The 21,251-nt window shown below is 41.4% G+C and overlaps 1 protein-coding gene across 1 annotated transcript in view; it reads right to left on the bottom strand.

Annotated features, from left to right (window-relative positions):
- Ush2a (usherin) overlaps nt 1-21,251 on the bottom strand; it is a 696,795-nt gene that overhangs the window by 153,583 nt on the left and 521,961 nt on the right. The window contains exons 49-50 of the mRNA XM_051148119.1: nt 11,788-12,009; nt 917-1,140 (exon numbers count right to left, since the gene is read on the bottom strand). Coding sequence (XP_051004076.1) covers nt 917-1,140; nt 11,788-12,009 — 446 coding nt within the window. The remainder of the gene's footprint in view (nt 1-916; nt 1,141-11,787; nt 12,010-21,251) is intronic.

Here is a 21,251-nt window from a genome sequence, read left to right as displayed (position 1 = left end):
TTTTAATTAATAGAGAAGTTGAAAGACACATCTAAGACAATACATTGTTGCGGTAATAAAAGAAGAGTTAAGCAGTGGATAAGGAACAGCCAGAAGGAAAATACTAAAAGATAGATTAAAGAAGATCAGGACCAACTAAGATAGATGAAACAGTAAGTTATCATATGAATGAAACCTCTTTACTCCCCAGAAGGAAGGTGGTGAACTCCAGGCTGAAGGGGGGTGCTTGCCCCAACACCATGTAAGACTGGGGTGCAGCTCCTTGATAGAGCGAATGCTTGTCTGCATGCACAAGGCTGTGAGGTCAGTCTCCAAAGCTATGGACACAACCAGACTTCCTGTGAAACGCAGCGAGTCCACGTGGAGGCTTGTTTAGAAGTAAGATAACGAGCACATGTCTTAAGTGAGGAAAAGGATGACGGCTGGCTGGTCCTCAGCTCACTGGCTCTGCCCATCCCGCGGAAGCGCTGCCGACCCCAGAGTGAATGTTCAACTCTCAGTCATTTCCTCCAGACACACCCAGAAGGTGAGCCCAGGTAATTCTAAATCACACCAGGTTGACAACTGAGATGAATCACCACAATTGGCAGCCCCAGCACCCAGGGTTGTGAAGGATGCTCTGCAGGGGTCAGGGAGGACAGTGCTTGGTCTGGGAGCACACACTTCCAGTCCTCCACTCATCTGAAGTGTTGAGTAAAGCTTCTTCGGGAACAGCTAATCATTAGGGATTCCTTTGGAATCCATTGCACTAGCATCAATCATGACAAACCCATTCTGTAGTAATATGGATAGAATGCAAAAAATGAATAATGCACACACGCGTTTTTATATTCCTATTTTAGAAAAATAGTTATGGACAATGTGTTTCCCTTTCCATCGCCAAAGTGGCACCTCCAAGAGCCTTTCTATCAATTACCTTTATCGCCATTCCAGTTGAAATCTCATCAGAACAAACATATTTCAAAGGGTTATATCCAACTCCATTACAGCATTGCTGGCTCTCTGGAATAAGTTCAGTGTCGCAGCATTTTACTGGCACTGGGCCATTCTTTTTAACATGTGCTTTAGACTCTCCACTGGAAGCTGAGCAGCATATGGTATCTGACATATTCACATAATCCTGCCCACAACACAGCATTCCTGCAACAATAAAATGTTATATATGAATATCAAATAAAAAAAAAGGAAGAGAACTGAGGCAGCCGTAAAGCTCGGCATAAAAATGTCAGACTTGGGCAGTTTCAGCGAAGAAGGCACAGTAGAGGTAACATTTCCCCACCAAGGTGATTTAGATGTGTGATGAGGGTCCTTCTTACCAAGAGCGCCAGGCACTCGTTAGGAAAAGAACACACAAGAGGAACTGTTCAGAAATTATTCAGCTGGACCAGCTTGCCCGCGCTCCATTAAAAAAAGATGGGGTTTCTGTCAACACTGCCTGCCCCTTTTGTGATGATAAGACCATGTTGCACAAGCAGGTTAGCTAGACTAAAAGGTTCTAGAGAGAAAGCTCTAGAGATTCCCAAGGAGAGTGGGAATGTAGTGATATCTCCATGAGCAATCCTTGGTAAGAGCTGCGCAAGCCCCTGCCTATCTGTGTCTTGTGCTGTCACCTCTTGAGATATCTGAAACAGCCATAGTCTTCCACTCTCCCAGAGTTACTGTGTTTGTACAACCAGGCCAAGGATAGAGGTAGCTCAGTTGGTAGAGCACTTGCCTATGTTTGGTCTCTAGTATGTACCTCATAAACAGGATGTGGGTATACTGTGATGCCAACATTAGGGAGGTGGAGGCAGAGAGATCAAAAGTACTCAGTTATCTTCAGTGCAATGGTAAGTGTAAGACCGTCTTGGGGTTCTCGAGTACACACATGAGACCATATCTAAGAGGCTGACAACAGCAACTAGTCAAAGTCTTCGTCAGCTGTCTCTTTAATAACTTACATCATGGGCAGGGGGAGGGTAACACTGCAACCACAATTAGGAGGTCATGGAATGCTCATCCCTAAATGGAAGATGTACCACATGTCACCCTTTCAAGGCTCAGCAACCATTGTGCAATGAGGGTAGAAAGATTCAAGAGGCTGGGGGTGGCTACAGGAAACACTGTCTTCTCAACACAGCTGGCAGTGAATCACAGGGCTAACTCGTTGTGTCATCACAACCACCTCTGCACACTCAGGCAGGAAGTCGCTCCACTGGCCGAGGAGCTAATGGAAACTGTTAGTTGCTGGGGGCGGTGGGGTCAGGTCTGTTCTAAGAGTGTGATTCCTGGTAAGACGCTCAGTCTCCAGGAGAAGGCCAGACATCCATGAATATGATTAGGAAGGACAAATTGGCCTTGATGGGTTTAAAAAGATAAAAACAAACCAAAACCCCAAACCCAAAACCAAACCAAAACAACAACAAAAGCCCTACAAACTGGGTGGGTAGGGGAGATCTGGAAGAATTTGGGGAGGGGGGAAAGGAAGGGGCAAACATGATCAGAATCTGCTGTGCAAAATTCTCAACAAACTAATTAAAACACAGTACATATCACAGCACACACCACAGCACACATACCATACCACAAACACACACAAATATGCACACATACACACCTACACACACACACACACACCTTCCACACACCACACAAACCATACATTCCTCCCCACATAGAACATAGGCACACACACACATGCACGTACATATATGCACACATATGCACACATGCACAAGGTATGTAAGCACACACACAAACACGCACACAGCCACACACATATGCACCTACACACATATCCACATCACAACTCCCCACAACATATACTACACCATAGCACATCACACACACACACACACACACACACACACACACACACACACTTGTGGAGCACAGTTGTGGTCACTGGAAAACAGCAGCACTGCAGCCAGCAATGGTTGTCCCTAGTCGCCTGCAGCTCTGCTCCTGCGGATGGCATTGGTTGTAAGGCCGGTTTCCCCAGCCGTCCAGGGAGGCTCACCGCTTCCCACATCAGAAGACAGACATACATACCTGGAGGACCAGCAGATTTTTCTCCCACTGACCAATTACCTACCATTTATTGCCACAGAAGAAACCTCGCATCAATTTAGACATAAAGGCACTAGCTAAATAAACATTACTCTGGAGTCGGATTACGCCAGAAATGAAGGTGTCGGGATGGCATGTCACCATGCTGTCTTATTAGAACCGGCATCTGCCCGTTCAGCGTGCAAGCTGATGAATGATTCATTTTAATTAGAGTTCTGTTTGTTTATTATTAGTCCTGACTGATATCTCAAAGAACTTCAAATTCCAAGTGTTCTGGGGTCCTGAATTGTTTAATCTGGTCCTGTACAAACACCCACATCAGGAACAGAACCCTTAATAACAGACCAAAGAGTTTTCAAAGCTTTTTTTTTTTTTTTTTTTTTTAATCATTCAGTCGAGTTCAGTACAGTGGATCTCTTATCGAAAGACACCTTTTAGTCAGGCTCTGAAGAACCGCCATACTGCTGTTTATGCTTCAAAAAAATTTAAATATTTAAAAATTGCATATATGACTGATAATAGGCTCTGGTCATTACAGAGTTTTGATGTATCATGCTAACCTAAGTGTGACAACTCTTCAAAGAAATTGAAAGTAAACTATGATATTAATAATTTTTATTAACCTTCCCAGGGCATGTTTTCTATAATAAATATGCATAGCAGGGTTCTCATTGTGGAACGAGTCTTAATTATGTGGGTAAAGACCAGTATAGTCATGCAAATTGCCTATATATATATATATATACATATATATGTGAACCACAGGCTTAAGTTTTATATTATTTGGGTATTATTTTTCTTCTGCCTTTGGATCAGATATTTAAATACAACCTTGGATTCTTGACTGTCAATTTTTTCTCTAGTAGCTATTTGTGTTTCCATTTTAAAGAGCAATAGAGATCTGAAAACTGGCCTTCTAGGGGAAGAATGCACTCTTCCCCTCCACCCTCAAATGACTGCATGGTTTCACCATGCTTTAAGTATGAAATCAGAATGCAGACAGTGACCTAATTCGAAACTCCTAATCAGTCATTTCATCGCTCTGAGGGACTTTTGACAGGTCAACTAAAATTTTGATAATGAACTGTTTTTATATGACAGGAGGAAAAAAAAAAAGATGCGTTCTTTAACAAAGGGCTTCATCTTGGCTTTTCTGAATTTTCAGGCAAGATTTCCCTCACATAACAAGAAGTGACTCTCTTTCTAGTTTCCTTGGTAAACCATTACTTCTTTAATTATTATCAACCTTGTTCCAGTGTGATAAATTGCTAATTATTTAATACTCTAATCAGCGTTCATTCTTTGCACAGATAAACCATGACAGTGCCATTAATTTAAATAGTAATTTCACTTAATGGCCAGAACGGCACACCAGATTTTTATGCAGCATTTTCTGAAGACTGCATCCATCACTGTGATATTCTGACATAAAGATGTCTGACGTGCACTAACTCACTTAGGGAGAGCAGATGTTGCAGAGCGGGGCCTGGTAGTAATACCCATGGTGCATCACTTCAGCATGAATGAGCTGCAAATCCAGACACAGACCAGCTTCTGAAAGGCATGGCAACAACCTTTGACCCCTGCCTAATTTATCACACACAGCACTTGACTTTTGAACTTTGACACACAGAAGTCACAACTTTAAACGTGCCCAAAGAAAAACAAAATAGGCCATGCATTATTGATGGCTTGATCCATTCTTCCAAAGGCTCTTCATGCATGAATGTGGAGAGTGTCTTTGAATGAGACACAGATATTACCAAGAAGCACATGGGTAAACGCTTGTATCTCAGGTCCACTAGTGTGCACAGTCTTTGGCATCGCGTAGACACTCGATGGGCCACTTCTATTCTATTGCAGATGATGGAGAAGAGAACCAGATGCTTGCAATCGTACAAGTGCACCGCCAACATTTATTTAATGTCCGGGACTAATGAGGAAATATTTATTAACACATCTGTCTAGTGATTTGCAAATTGTTTAAGTCTATAAAATGTGCTTCATTTCCCCAAAGACAACTAAGAAATATATACTATTCATGTGAGCTAAAAATAGTAACGTAGTGAAAATCAGTCCTGGCAAAGAAATGCGTATTAAACTCTGGGATTTACTAGGGACCATAATATTCTGGGACAAGGCGTTCTTTAGTTCAGGCATAGATGAGAAAAGAAACAGGTTTTATAATTAGTATCCTCAAAACAAACTTAGAAAATTAGGGACAGTGTAAAAAAAAAAAAAAAAAAATCATGCTGTGATCACCAGTAGATGGCGATATGGCCACCACCACAAAACTAAGGAAGACAGCCCCTGCCCCCCTAAAACCGCTGCCATATATTTTAGAACATGTATATACTGTATTTTAAAAAAGACTCTCATGGTTGTCTGGAGACATTTTGGGAAAAATCTTTTTCAGTTATCTCTTGTACCATGGATCTCTGTAACTACACACCCCACCCCACCTTTTCTACAAAACTTGAAAATTCTAACTTAAAAGAAAATATTCATTTTTTTCTGGTGGTTTTCATTAATTTTCCTCAAGGCAGAGTCTAGGGCATGTAAACCCAGAATCCTGCTATGAAATAATTTCAGGATCATTCTTAGCAAAGACAGCATGGACCTGATATATAATATATAGAAAGAAACATAATCTTCTTGTTCTCGGCTCACAGAAAATCTCTGTTCTCTCCTAGTGATAGAGAGGGTTTTAATTTTGTCTTTTAATGTGAAGGGCTACATCAAGTCCAAGCCAAGATTAACAGCAGACGTGATAAAACCATATACGCAAAACACTAAGGGGAAAATGTGTAATAAAGAGATTTAAAATATATCCGGAGAAAACGGTTAAGAATACATATCCGCGGGAATGACTTTCGTCCCAGGATACCTGTATAACTATCCCACACATCTCATCTGCCCAGAGAGAGCACTAAAAAACATAAACGCTACCCCAGCACTTCTGCTCCGGCAGCATCTGTTAATTCACTCCATTTATAAAATACATATTGACAAAGACAACTGAACTGGGACCAGGGAGATTTGATTTGGTGTGAGAAAGTCAATTCAATGTGATTTTGTTAAAGGGCTCCTGCAGGCAAATAAAAGAGTTTAAGTAATAAAGTACATAAAGAGATGTTTTACGAGCCAGGCTCACAATGCCAGGCGGTGAGAGAGGCCAGGCTTTGGAACCGTGTTGGAAGATCCCAGCCTTGTCCAGCGGGTATGGAGAGTGGCTGGTTTGAGAGCAGACGTGAGCATCCGATGAGACCGGAAGGAGAGACAGAAGAGGAGGAGAGAGGGGGCACAGAACTTGCCCGTCTTTCATGTGTCTGAAGGTCAAAGTAATAAAGAGATTTTTCTCCTTTATTTTACAAGCACTGAGCTTCTGCCTCCTCCACCGTGACTACCAGAGTTAGCCATACAGGCAGTGCTACAGAACCATGTCGGTCTTGCTGCATAGGAGTTGAGGAATATCACAGTTTAAGAAAGGCCTCACTGGGTGCTGGTGAGAGGACTCGGTGGTCAAGAGAGGACTCAGCGGTTAAGGTACTGTTCTTGAAGAGGACTCAAATTTAGTTCTTAGCACCCAAATCCGGAGGTTCACAACTACCCTTGACCCCAGCTCTAGGGTCTCTTATGGTCTCTGTAGGCATTTGCAAACAGGTGCAATATATATATATATATATATGAAAAATTCTTTAGAAAAAAGAAATATTTGACTAGTTAGCTATCATCATGATCATATTTTAGTAAAAGATGGTGGTTTTGAATCTTGGCCTCTGGGTGGACTTCAAGGGTGTAAAGATGGCAGGCAGTTTGCATGTGTGCTTGTGTGTGTGCATGTGTGTGTGTTCATGTATCCACAAATATGTGCGAGTGTCATTTTGATGCACTTTAATTGAAAAGAAGAGTTTATAACTAGGAAAGGATTCTCTAGAAGGTTAAGAATCTGTCCTGGAGGACAGCCACCTTTACCCTGTTTTTCCTTCTGGCACCAGGGCTCCATCATCTCTTTCCTTCCTCACATTTTCTGCCACTGGGCTGGCTCAGGCTGGCTCCCTCCATTTCCTTGTATAGATGACACATCACTCATAAGCCAGGGCATGCGCTCTTACATGGTCATCACTTTCCCAGTGAGTCAAGCTGCTTTGCGTGAGACCTCACTCAGGGTGCAGGATTCTAATACAGGGGTATAACCCAGACTTAGCCTTCTGCACCCACTCAATGCAGTGATGACTTAGTTTTGAAAATGTGCACGCATTAGACTGCTGGGTGAGTGGGCGGGGCCTTAGAGAGGAGAATGACCAAGGCCGAGCGAGGAACTAACTCATTCGTTTTCACAATTAAGGCACACCAGCAAAAACTGAAAACGGGAAGACCAGGAGGAGAGCCTTTCACAGCCTAACAGACGTTGCTCCTGGATGAACCAGAAGTAATACAGATTTGGGGGAAAAATGAAATCCTAATAAATTTTTTACACTTAAAAGAGTGATTTTTTTTTTTGAATATAGACTCAATACAGTCTTATTTGTTGAATGAAAGGCTGTGGCAGGAGACTAAGGAAGAAAAGCAAAGCCTATACACCTAGCTAGTGCAGCACACTTGCCATCCCATCCCAGCACTTAGAAGGCTGAGGCAGGAGGATCAGGATTCAGGGTCATAATGGGCTACAGGATGAGATCCTGTGCTGAACAAAACAATCCAAAGCCAAACTCCAAGCAAGACAAACTTTGCTTGTGTGTGTTAAAGCAGTGTGTGCCTCGTATCCTGAAAACAAATCCATTGAAAAGGTACAGCAAACTCATAATATATAAAGATATATTTCTGAGGCACAGATATATTTTCCAAAACCAAATCCTTGACAAGAATGCCTTTCTCGTACAAGTTTTCGTGAGCCAATTCAAGGTCTATTATCAGAGACGGCAACTAAATTCTCCTACCAGCTTCTCTCTGTCACTATATAGTGCCTGGGAAATGCCACGAGACACTCAAGAGAACACAAGAGTGGGGCTTACTAGGGGACACAGTAGATAAAGGAAGCGTGGTGCCCTGACTTTGGTGTCCTACATGGTGTACGTAATAAAAGAACTGACTCCCCCAAACTGTCCTCTGAACCCCACACCTGAGCTATGCACACATTCCTGTGCTCCTCCACACATGGATAAATAGACATAAGCTTGAATGCATAGATCGATTGTTATTATGAAAAACAGTTTTGCTTTCACGGGCAACCTACAGGGCTTTACTTAGTCCCACAGAAAGCTGGTAAGGCTGGAGTATGCACGGATGCTGCAATTTAGGGAGATACAGAAGGTAAGAGTTCGTAGACTACTAAATGAGGAATGATGAAGGAAAGACTGAAAAAAAAAAAGATATGAATAAACATGGGGAAAGTGAAAGAAATAGTTGGCAGAAAAGATGCCTTAGCTGGTAAAGTGTTTGCCTTCTAAGGACAAGATCCGAGTTTGAAGCCAGGCGTGGTGGCGCATGCCTGTAATCCCAACACTCAGGGAGGCAGAGACAGGTGGATCTCTGTGAGTTTGAGGCCAGCCTGGTCTACAAAGTGAGTCCAGGACAGTACAACTACACAGAAACCTTGGCTTGAAAACCTAAGAAAAGATTCCGGTTTGATCTGCAGAGGCCAGGTGGAAAAGCTGGGCATGGGAGCGAGCACAGGCTTGTAGTCTGGAACCAAAGCAGGAGCCACACCGGTCTACAGTGATATTAATTCTCCACACCTTAACAAGATCGGGTTTCTGTCTCCTTAGCCTAATGTATCCTGCAAACCCCATTTTTCGACCTGTGAACTTGTGACCCCCACACTGTATACCCATCCCTTTGCCTTGCTAAATAAACCATGAACACCTGTGATGCCTCCCCCTCCACAGGAAGTATTCCTGCCTTAGCTACCCCACAGGCAGCCCTGACTCCCTCACTCTTCTGTTCAGGTGCTAACAGCCAATTATCTCCACAGATGTTTTCTATCAGCACTAACCCTTCTTCATAGAAGGGACCCCCAAAAGCCAGCGAGGGGCTGCTCTCTGACACCCCGACTTAGGCGGAGGCAGTAGTGAGGCCAGTCTCTTGTGCCCTTCTAAACACAGGTTCTCCTAATCAGACAGCTGTGGAAATGGCCTCCTCACCCCCTCACCCCCTCACCCCCTCACCCCCTTATAGTCCCAGCACTGAAGAAGAAAGGACAGGCAGACCCCTGGGGCTATCTAGCCATCAATCTAGCATATACAGAAAGTTCCAGACCAGTAAGAGCCCTTGTTTCAGGGATAAAGGTGGACTGCATCTAAAGAACGGGATCCATGATTGTCTTCTGGCCTCAACATATATGTATTTGTGCAAATCCATCCCTGCACATGGGGACACGTGCACATGCATACACATGCAGAACATGAAAATATGCGTTTAATGAAAACTTTTTTCTGAGACCGAGTGGAACACTGAAATGAATTTCAGATCATTCTCAAAGTCCTAACACTGTATCGGGACTCAAATCAATGTCCACATAATATGAGAAATCTTGCTGACTTGCAGATGGTCTGGTGACATTAAAGATAACACGACTCAAGTGGAAAGAATTATAGTTTAGACCAGTGGTTCCCAACCCTCCTAATGCCGCAACCCTTTAATTCTGTTCCTCGTGTTGTGCTGACCTCCAGTCTTAAAATTATTTTCGTTGCTACTTCATAACTGTAATTTTTGCTGCTGTTATGAATTGTAATGTGATAGGCAGAATATCTGATATGTGACCCCTCTAAAAGAGTTGTTTGACCCCCAAAGGGGCGGTGACCCACAGATTGAGAACTGCTGTTTTAATACTACCCACTGAATACAGTTAATGCAGCCAGCTCCACAGATAGGAAGACTATTCGCTGCAGAGTGCTCTCAGAGAAGAAAATCTGAAATACTCCACGATCCCAAGGAGATCCTTGGCAGAAATTTCCCAAATCTGACAGTAATCCTACCTCTTTATGAAGCATCATAATAATGCGCTGGGGCACTTAAAACCAAGTTTCTAAACTCCAGCTGATTTAAAAAGGAAATTATGATCAACAATGTGAGAGGGGAAAAAGTGAGCCGCAATAAAATTCCACTAAAGTGCCAGGGTCATCTGGATGGGCAACCGATGGTGTGTATAAATCAAGGTGAAGGACGCCAGGAATTATGGGCTACAGATATTTAAACATGATGCTGGATACAGAAGAGATGACTCCGTGGGTGAGCCTTCACAAGCACAAGGAACTGTGCTCAAATCCCCGAAGCCCAGGTAAAAGTGTAGTGTGGCTGCATACACACCTGTAACCCTGCACTGTGGGGAGGCAGGACTGGAGTGCGGCTGGGGATGGCTGCCAGCATAGCTCCAAGTCCAGTGAGAGCTCCTGTCTGAAGGTCAGAGCAAGTGACAGAGCAGGAAACAGATGCCCTCACCAGACCTCTGCATAAATACATAGGGGTTCATACAACATACACCCTCACACACACGTGTACACATATGCTCACATACACACATGTGCACACACACCACATTATATTATATAAGTGGGATTTCCTGAACTTCTTAATACTTATAATATGTTTTCTTATTACAAATAAATATTCATTGTGTATTCTGCTTCTTTCCTCCATCCCTTCAAACTATAAGCTCCGTTCACCTAAACTCCATACTGGGCACCTATAGAATCTCCGGTAGGCCTCTTATGCTCACATTTCAATTTTCACATTAATTTTATTATTGCTGTTGTTATGTTGTGGTGCTAAAAATCAAACTAAGGGCCTCCCATATACTAGTAAGTGCTTTTCCACCAAATATAGGCCTGGGCACCTTTCCTAAGCTACAAAATATGGATATAAAAATATTACCTATTTGTGGGTAGCTATAAAGATTAATTTTGGCAGTAATATAGATAACGGCAGACACTCCTACTTGGTAAGAAGGACTCATCCAGTGGTAATGCTTGCTGTTAATGTTAGTATTAGTAAACAATACTTTAATATTAATATTAGTATTATAATACATAATATTATCAACATAAAAATAGGAGAATAAAAAGTAAAATATTAATATCTCAATCTCACTGTGATTATTTTGTCTACTATTAGTACTAGAGGCAGGTGAATCGCTGTGAGTTCAAGGCCAGCCTGGTCTACAAAGCGAGAACAGGACAGTCAAGGATACACAGAGAAACCCTGTCTCAAAAAACCAAAAAAAAAAAAAAAAAAAAAAAACCCACAAAACAACAAAAAAAAAAAAAAAAGAAATACCCTTCTGATTTATAAAAATACATTTATATGGGAGTTTGGATTTATTTGGGGGGGGGCATTCATAAGGAAAGGTTTTTAAAGATGTCCTCAAAAAATTACGTGCTTGTTCATGTTTACCTGTCTGAGGCTGCAGTGCCCATGGAGGCCAGAAGAGGGCGTCTGATCCGAGATGCTAGAGTTACAGGTGGTTGTGGACCTCACAGCATGGGTGCTAAGAACCAATCTTAGGCTCCTAACAACTGAACCATTTCTTCAGCCCCAAAGAAATAAATTTGATGTATCTTTATGAAGTAGACTAGATACATTTAAAAAAGGATTTTTTAATGGTTACATAGTATATTCCTCATTATTTCATTAGAGGTTATTAATATGGATTTTAATTGTTTGTTATATTTCTAGGGCAAATCCCTCCTGCTCCTTGCCCATCGGCTCTCCACATCCTACAGGATGGACAAGGGGCCTTACCTGCGAGGTAACTGTATACCACGCCCTCTTCTCCTCCACCGCAGCATTTGAGATCCTGGCTCACCATCACTCCCCCGCAACACTGCTGCCCATAGCCATCGCGGAGGCTCCCCGCACAGCACACCTGGCTCCCAGAAGTGGTGTAAGGCATTCTGCCACAGCAAGCATCACCCAAGCCGATGGAAACTCGATTGTGCCGCTCATCTGGACAGCATATCTCTCCTGTCAGATGAGGATGGTAACCGTTAACGCGTGAGTTAAACTAAGCCATGACTCATAGCTAAGTTTTAGTGCAATCACTTCTGCAAAGCAGATGACTGTCTGAATTCTCTATTGGGGTTGCAAAATTGCAAGACAGCCCCTGAATTTCTGCATTAAAGATAGATAATAGGTGCGTTTACTCACATCCACGTATGTGGTCCCTTTCCTGTTAGTCCCTTTTCTTACCCTATCAGGCATGTCCGACTAACATGATTTTGTTCCAGGACATGTTCATAGCTATCCTTGGCTATGCATCCCTAGGTCATAGGTTAGAGATACTTGCCAGGATAGATTGGCTTCTCCTTTTATGTCATATTTACACACATAGGATTTTAAATATCTATATAAAATCGATGAACCACAAAGGAGAAAAAAAATATGGTATTTATTTTCCTGAGATGGATTTGTTTCATAAAATTATCTCCAGTTTCACCCATCTTCCTTCAAACAACATGATTTTGATTTTTTTTTTTTTATGACTGAAAAAAAAAATTCCATTGTGTATGTGCCACATTGTCCTCACTCACTCTTCTGTTGCTGGGAACCCAGGTTGGTCCATGACTCAGCTCCTGTGAGCAGCGCTGCAGTGAACACTGACGTGCAGCATCTCTGCGGTATGCTTTCTTGAAGTCTTCCGGGTAAATGCCCAGGAGTGATATAGCTGGATCATATGGAAGACCTGCTTTCAGCTGTCGGAGGAGCCTCCAGATTGGCTTCCATCATGCCTCTTTTGTTTTATATTTGCACCAGCAGTACAGAATGGCTCCTCTTTGTCCATGTCCTCACCAGCACTTGTTGCTATTTGTTTTCTGAAGTGATAGACTCTCCATGTGGTTTTAACTCACATTTCTCTGGTGCCTTGTGAAGCTGATATTTATTTTTTTCATTATTTATTAAAAAGTGTATAGTCTGATTTTATTGGGAATCACCTGCTCACTTCACGCTCTTTGTGATGAACTCTTCCATTTTGCTGTATGTTTTTACTCAACTGTTTTTTTTTTCTTTTGTGGTTGTGAAGAAATTTGTTTATCTCTTAAAATTTCAATTGTCATTTGTCACTCTTTTCTAAGTGACTAGAGAGCTGTTCAGAAGTCCTTGATGATGCCATTGTCTTGAATTGTTTTCTCTACTGAGAAAATTATTTCTTAATAAGGATACATTTACTTAACCAAACAGAATGCTTAAAATGAGAAGATAATGAAGTGAGTGGACATAAAATATTATATTTAGCTAAGCACATTCATAATTTGCAGGGTTATGAGAGATAATAAATTTCCCTAGAGTTCTTATATGCACAATGTCAGCATGTGAGATTCTGAGAATAAAGTTAATATTTAAAAAAAAAACTTAAATACAAGAATAAATTAGTCCTTGGCTTGGTGTCTCAAGAACAAAAAATTAAAAGATTCTAGGTATTAAGTGTCTTAGTTTAGGTTTTATTGCTGTGAAGAGATATCATGACCATAGCAACTCTCATAAAGGAAAACATTTAATTGGGACTGGACCTAGCACTCAAACACATGAGCTTACTGGGCCCATCCTATTCAAATTACCACCTTCCATTCCCTGGGCCCCATAAACTTGTAGCCATATCATAATGCAGATATGCACGCAGTCCAACTTTAAAAGTCCCCATAGTCTATAACAGTGTCACATTTGTTTAAAAGTCCAAAGTTCAAAATCTCTTCTGAGATTCATACAATCTCTTAGCCGTAATCCCTTATAAAATCAATGATACAGGAATTATGTTACCATTCCAAAAGGGAGGAAATGGAGCATAGTGAGGAAATACTGGAGCAAAGTAAGACCAAAAGCCAGCAGGGCAAACTCCTACTCAGACTTTGCATCTCCAACTGAAGTTGAAGATCGTCAGATCTCCAGCTTCTCTCAGCTTTGTTGACTGCAGCACACTTCCTTCCCCGCAGCACTCTTCCTTCCCCGCAGCACACTTCCTTCCCTGCAGCACACTTCTTTCCCCGTAGCACACTTCCTTCCCCACAGCACACTTCCTTCCCCGCAGCACACTTCTTTCTGTTGGCCTGGTTCTGCTCCGTTAGCAGCTCTCCTCAGCAGGTGTTCCATGCACCTGGCATCTCCAACATCTTGTGGTCTCCAAGGCAATCTAGGCCTCACTTCACAGATTCACACAATGGCTTCTCTGGGCCTCCATGCCGGGACACCCCTGACATATGCCTTATCAGCTTTTCTCAGCCATGGAGGAAGATTCTAAACCCCTTTCATCGAGGTTTGATGAACCACGTGGCCAAAGCTGTCAAGTTTTGCTGCTTGCTGGGGCTGTAGCATGGCCACCTTGTTCAATTACATCTTTGCCAGCTTTCTAGGTTCAATGGTTTCCTTCATTGTCTAAGCTTGGCTATCCTGAAACTCAATCTGTAGACCAGGCTGTCTTTGAACTCTGAAACCTACCCACCTTTTCTTTCCCAGTGCTGGAATTAACAGCCTGTGCCACCATACCCTGATCCTCGCCTTTAATTCCTAATTCCTTTTTACAAGTTAAAGTCTTAGCTGGGTGGGAGCTTGCCTTTTTTCCATTTAACCTCAGGCTTTTCTTTAATATTTTTATCTCCTTGAACACAAGACTTAGTTCCATTCTACTTTTTGGTGCTCCTTTTCTCTTCAAACTGTACAAACTTATTTTTACTTGCTCAGTTTGTTCCTTTTCATTGTAAATATGCATAATCATGTCCACTAGTGGCCAAGCAACACACTCAATATTAGGTTGTCTTCCAAAGCTGTTAATATATAACTTTTCATCTTGGCCTCAGGCAGACTTTTTAGACAAGGGCAGAGGGTAGCCACATACTTTGCCAAAATATCACAAAAATGGTCTCTAGGCCACATACTAGTATTCTTTCTCTCTAAGATTCCTTGAGCCAGAACCTCACAGTACAAATCACACTCAACACCACTGTCTTCTATGTGCTCACTAAGATGGCCCATTAAACCCAGCTTAAAGCATTCAACCGCTTTTCTAATCCAAAGTCCCAAAGTTTACATTTCTCCAAATAAAAGCATGGTTAGGCCTATCACAGCAGTACCCAACTCCTGGTACCACCTTCTGTTTTAGTTTGGGTTTTATTGCTATGAAGAGACGCTATGATCACAGCAATTCTTGCAAAGGAAAAGATTTAGTTGGGGCTGGCTTATGGTTTCAGAGGTTGAGTCCATTATCATCATAGAGGGAAAGATAGCAGCATATAGGCAGCCATGGTGCTGGAGTAGTAGCTGAAAGGTCTACATCTGGGTCTGCAGGCAGCAAGGGAAAAAACCCTCTTTGTCACTAGGCCTGATTTGAACATCTGAGACCTCAAAGTCTACCCCCCTAGTGATGCACTTCCTCCAACAAAGCTATACTCATTCCCACAAGGCCACACGTCCCAATACTGCCACTCCCTGCAGTTCTAGCACTCAAACACTTGAGTCTATAGAAACCACCACATCAAATTTGTTGTAGCTGGCTTGATGCTGTTGTGTAATTTGGGGGTAGCTTCCCCCCATATGTAGGGGCCTTAAAGATAGAATTTATAAAACTGCATTTGCTGAGGGTATCTCAGAAATGGCTGGCAGCATTTGGGGGATATAGATAATATTATTTGGCCCCCCTTTACTTCTCATGACAGAAATTGGTTGGCTCCCTTTTTGCTCCATGAATCTTGACTTCGTCCCTCTTGTTCATCTTTCCTCTTTATAGTGAAGGAATCTTCAACAGCTCCTTCCCGCTTCCTGTATTGCCCCCTTTTAGGCACTTCTCTGTCCCTAGACCAGAGTACAGTGGCCATGCCAAGTAGTTGGATGACTCTGAAGCATGGTCCAGAGGTTGTATACTAAGTAATAAGTCACCAAGCCTTAATTCAGAAAGACCCAATTTCAATGAGAACGTCCCTTGTTCTCCACCAATTGGCTTATTTCCCCATGAGACCTACAGCATAGTTACAGTAACAGATGACTTGATAGAAAACCAGGGGACATAGTTTCTGCCTGTGTTTAGGGACCCAAAGGGTAGGAAAAGAAGACAAGAATTCACAGCTATCCACCGGGACTTTCCTGTCCAAATTCATCACTTAAAAGGCTATGGTACTGGATGACAGTAGCAAACTGCCATAAATTCACACTTACCAAGACTGAATTGTAAAATATAGAAAACCTGAAGAGACTCTGTAATTCAAAACAAGAGTACACAATTTACCAAGAATTTTTCCATAAAAAATAGCTGTGGTCATACATATGAATCCTTGGTGAATTCTAGTTATTCTTAGTAAAAAAAAAATAATAATAATAATACCAATACCTTCTTCCAGGAAAATTGAAGAATGGGAAATAAGTTCTAAATTATCTGTGAGTTCTACAATACCCTAATAATAAAACCAGACAAAGACACTTAAAATAAAAATGGACTATAGATGCCAATCCATTAGGAATATTGACTTTGAAAAAAAACTCAGAAAACTATTATGCAACTACATTTAAAGTTATAGTTAAAGAATAACACTTGATGACCAAGTAGGGTTTATTTGGAGAATGGAAAATCAGTAAACAAGGCAACATGGCTCAGTGAATGGAAGTGCTTGCTGCAGAGCAAGTTTGACAGCCTGAGTTCAATACCCAGATTCCACAGTGGAAGAAGAGAATCTATTCCTTATAAATTGCCCCGTAACTTCAAAAAAAGCACATGGTGAGCACCCACACGCGCGCGCGCGCGCACACACACACACACACACACACACACACACACACACACATACTGCAGTTTAAGAAGATTAAGCTCATTTTAAAATTATGTGTATATTTGTGTGGGGTGCTTGCATGTTAGCACAGGTGCCTATAGAGATCAGAAGATGATCCCCCCAAATCTGGGGTTACAGGTCATTGTGGGCCATGGCCATAGGCACTGGGAACAGAGCTCATGTCCTCTGTAAGAGTAATATGCACTCTTAAACACTGAACCTCATCAATGAACATTTTCACGAAGTTAGCAAATCAAAATTAATCAATGTACTACAACATTTCCCTAACAACAGAATAGGTGGAAGGTGGGGCCATGTTGTTAGCTGATGTAGAAAAGGCACAGAAGAAAACTTTATGTCTTTCATTGCCCTCAACAAAACAAGAATATATATAATATATATATATATATATATATATATATATATATATATATATATATATATATATATATATATACACACACACATACTGCCTTAGCATTGCTAGGGCGAATAGGAAGAACTTCTGACTAACAGCCCACTCTACACTGACAGACCAACAGGCCTTCTAAGATCATAAGGAGGCAAAGACGCTCGCCTCAACTTCTATTCATTGTAGCACTGGATGGTAGGCAGAGCAATTATACAGACACAGAAATAACAGACACCCAAAAGGAAAGGGAAGAGGTAAAACCATGTGTGTTCTCAGACAACATGACCTTAAAGAGAGAAGAAAAATCACATTTGTTAAAGAAAAGTAAACACCAGAATTACTCAGTGAGTTCATCAATGTTTCACTATATCAAACATGCACAAATAATCCACTAGGCTTCTACACTGTAAGAACAAACAAATCTGAAAAGATAGTATTTAGCACAGCATCGAAAGGATAAAATACTTGAGAATGAGATCAGCCAAGGACACCTACAAAATGATGCTGCAAGAAGTTCGAGAAGAAACAGCTGAATGTCATGGGTTGGAAACCACTGTTAAGATGTCCCTGCTAGCCCAGGACATCTCCAGAGCCAAAATGGTCTGTCAAAATTCTGATGCTTCTTTCAGAAATGGGAAAGCCATTCTGAAATTCACACAAATGACAAGGAGTCTCAGGTAGCTAAAATGATCTTGCTAAGAACAAAGTTAGAAGTCTCCTGCTTTAATTTCAAACTCTAGTGCAAGACAATTGTAGCAAAACAGTGTGGTATTGGTACAAAGAATGGTGCACAGCTGAAATAAAACATACAGCACAGCAACCAATGCACAATGTGGTCAAACAGTCTTTAACAAAGGTGTTAAGACCTTTCAATGGGGGAAACAGTTCTATTTGAACAATTAGCATTAAGAAAAATAAATATTCGCAGGTTTCTTACTTTATCATATGCCACAAAAATGAGCTCAAAATATATTAAGGATCACAAAGTAACACTAAAACTTAAAGTTCTTAGTAGGAAATACCAATGGATAGCTTAATGACATACAATATGAAATTTATAGCAATTAAAACAGATGAGTTTGTATCTATCAAGATTTCAGACTTTTGAATTCCACCAGAGAACTCCTACAGCTGATAAACACCTTCAGCAAATTGGCTGGATACAAAATTAACTCAGAAAAGTCAGTAGCCTTCTTATATACAAATGACAAACATGCAGAGGAAAAAATTAGGAAAACTACACCCTTCATAATAGCCACAAACAATATAAAATATCTAGGAGTAACTCTAACCAAGCAAGTGAAGGACTTGTTTGAAAAAAAAAAAAACTTAAATCTCTGAAGAAAGAGATTGAACATGACATCAGAAGATGGAGGGATCTCCCTTGTTCGTGGATTGGTAGAATTAACATAGTAAAAATGGCCAGCTTACCAAAAGCAATTTACAGATTCAATGCAATCCCTATCAAAATACCTACACAATTTTTAAAAGACACTGAAAGATCAACTCTCAACTTCATATGGACAAACAAAAAACCCAGAATAGCTAAAACAATCCTGTACAATAAAAGATCCTCTGGAGGAATCTCCATACCTGATCTCAAGCTGTACTATAGAGCAACAGTAATCAAAACAGCGTGGTGCTGACATAGCAACAGGCTGGTTGATCGATGGAATCGAATCAAAGACCCAGAAATGAATCCACACACATGGTCACACGATTTTTGACAAAAAGCCAAATCTATTCAATGGAAAAAGGATATCATCTTCAACAAATGGTGCTGGTCTAACTGGATGTCTACATGTAGAAAAATGCAATTGGACCCATATTTGTCACCATGCACAAAACTCAAGTCCAAGTGGATTAAAGACCTCAACATAAAACCAGAGACACTAAATTGGTTAGAAGAAAAAGTGGGGAAGAGCCTGGAACACATTGGCACAGGAGACAACTTTCTGAACAGAACCAACAGCCCAGGCCTTAAGGCCAACAATTAATAAATGGGACCTCATGAAGCTGACAAGCTTCTGTAAGGCAGAGGACACTGTCAACAGAACAAAGTGACAGCCTTCAGACTAGGAAAGATCTTCACCAACCCTACATCTAACAAAGGTCTAATATCCAAACTATATAAACAACTCAAGAAATTATACACCACCAAACCAAATAGCCCCATTGAGAAATGGGGCTAAGAACTAAACAGAATTCTCAACAGAGGAATATTGAATGACTGAGAAACACCTAAAGAAATGCTCAACGTCCTTAGTCATCAGAGAAATGACAATCAAAACGACTTTGAGATTCCATCTTACACCCATTAGAATGGCTAAGATCAAAAATTCAAGTGACACCACATGCTGGGAAGATGTGGAGAGAGAGGACCACTCCTTTTTTGCTGGTGGGAATGCAAACTTGTAAAACCACTTTGGAAATCTATCTGGCAATTTCTCAGAAAACTGGGAATAGGGCTTCCTCAAGACCCAGCTATTTCATTCCTTGGAATATACCCAGAAAATGCTCCACCACACAACAAGGATATATGCTCAACCATGTTCATGGCAGCCTTAGTCATAATAGCCAGAACCTGGAAACAGGCTAAATGCCCCTCAGTTGAAGAGTGGATAAAGAATCTGTGCTACATTTACACTATAGAATACTACTCAGCTATTAAAATCAAGGAAATCCTGAAATTTGTGGACAAATGGATGGGACTAGAAATGATCATAATGAGTGAGTTAGCCTAGAAGCAGAGACTCACATGGTATATACTCACTTATAATTGGGCAATAGCCCAAAAGACACGTCCCACAGAAGTCTCCACTTACCAGGAGATTGGGATAGATGTGAGGACATCCTACTGAGACTCTAGGTAAGAGAAATATAGGAGATGGGGAAATAGAAGGACCCAGAAGGTCCTAGAAACCTACAAGAACAACATGATAGGTGGATTGGGGCCCAAGGGGTTCTTCTCAAACTATTACACTAACCAAGGACAATACAATAGCAAACATTGAACCCCTACTCTGATCTACCCAATGGACAGGACATTCACCACAGTTATGTGGAGAGTGGGGACTGATTTTGACATGAGCTCTGGTGCTCCATATTTGACCACATCCCCTGGGGAGGCCTGGTGGCACTCAGAGAAAGAATAAGCAGGATACCAAGATGAGACTTGATAGCCTATAACCATATAGTGGGGGAGGAGGTCCCCCTTGGTCATAGACCTAGGGGAGGGGAATAGGGTGAAAACGGGAGGGAGGGAAGAATTGGAGGATACAAGTGATGGGATAACAATTGAGTTGTAATCTGAATGACTAAAACAAAAGATTTCAGACTTTTGAACATCAAAGAAGACAATGGAGCCACAGGGAAGGCATTGGAAATCATGACATAAGGAGGGATTGTTTTAGCCATTTTATTTTGCTAAATAACAAAATATCAGAGACTATGTAATACAGTTTTAAAGGCCTATTTAATTCATATTTCTGGAGTTTGAGAAAATGCCACAAGCATATTCTTGGCTCTGGTGAAGGTCTAGTTACACATAACACTATGGCAAGAGTGTATGTTGAAGGGAATGGCAGGCATGTGGCTGGACAGGTTGGGGACTGCAGGGCCAGTGTGCTCTCAGCAGTAGCCCTCAGGGATGCAATAAAGTCCCTTTGAAGCAGCACTCTGAATAATCCAGTTTCCTCCCAACTCTGAGAGGAACACCACACTGAGCGCCAAGCTCCAGATATGAACATTTGGAGACGGTAACACAGCAAGGGTGAATACGAAGTATATGTGAAGAACTCTGAACCCCAGCAACATAAAAAAATACATGAACAGAAAACGTACAGACAGCCCATGATGACAGGGAAAGACGCTCAATATTATGAATCGCCAGGCAAATGCAAATCAAAACCACCACATCACAGTCAATTATAACAGTTGTTACTGAAGGGAGAAACCACACACACACTCACACACATGTATACGTACATGCACAGGCACACACACATACCAGAAAATAAATGATAACAAGGGTGCTGACTCACTGT

The sequence above is a fragment of the Acomys russatus genome, chromosome 6 (assembly GCF_903995435.1).
Source record: "Acomys russatus chromosome 6, mAcoRus1.1, whole genome shotgun sequence".
Taxonomy (NCBI): domain Eukaryota; kingdom Metazoa; phylum Chordata; class Mammalia; order Rodentia; family Muridae; genus Acomys; species Acomys russatus.
Note: the sequence above shows the minus strand (reverse complement) of the source record. Positions and strands in the feature narration are given on the sequence as shown.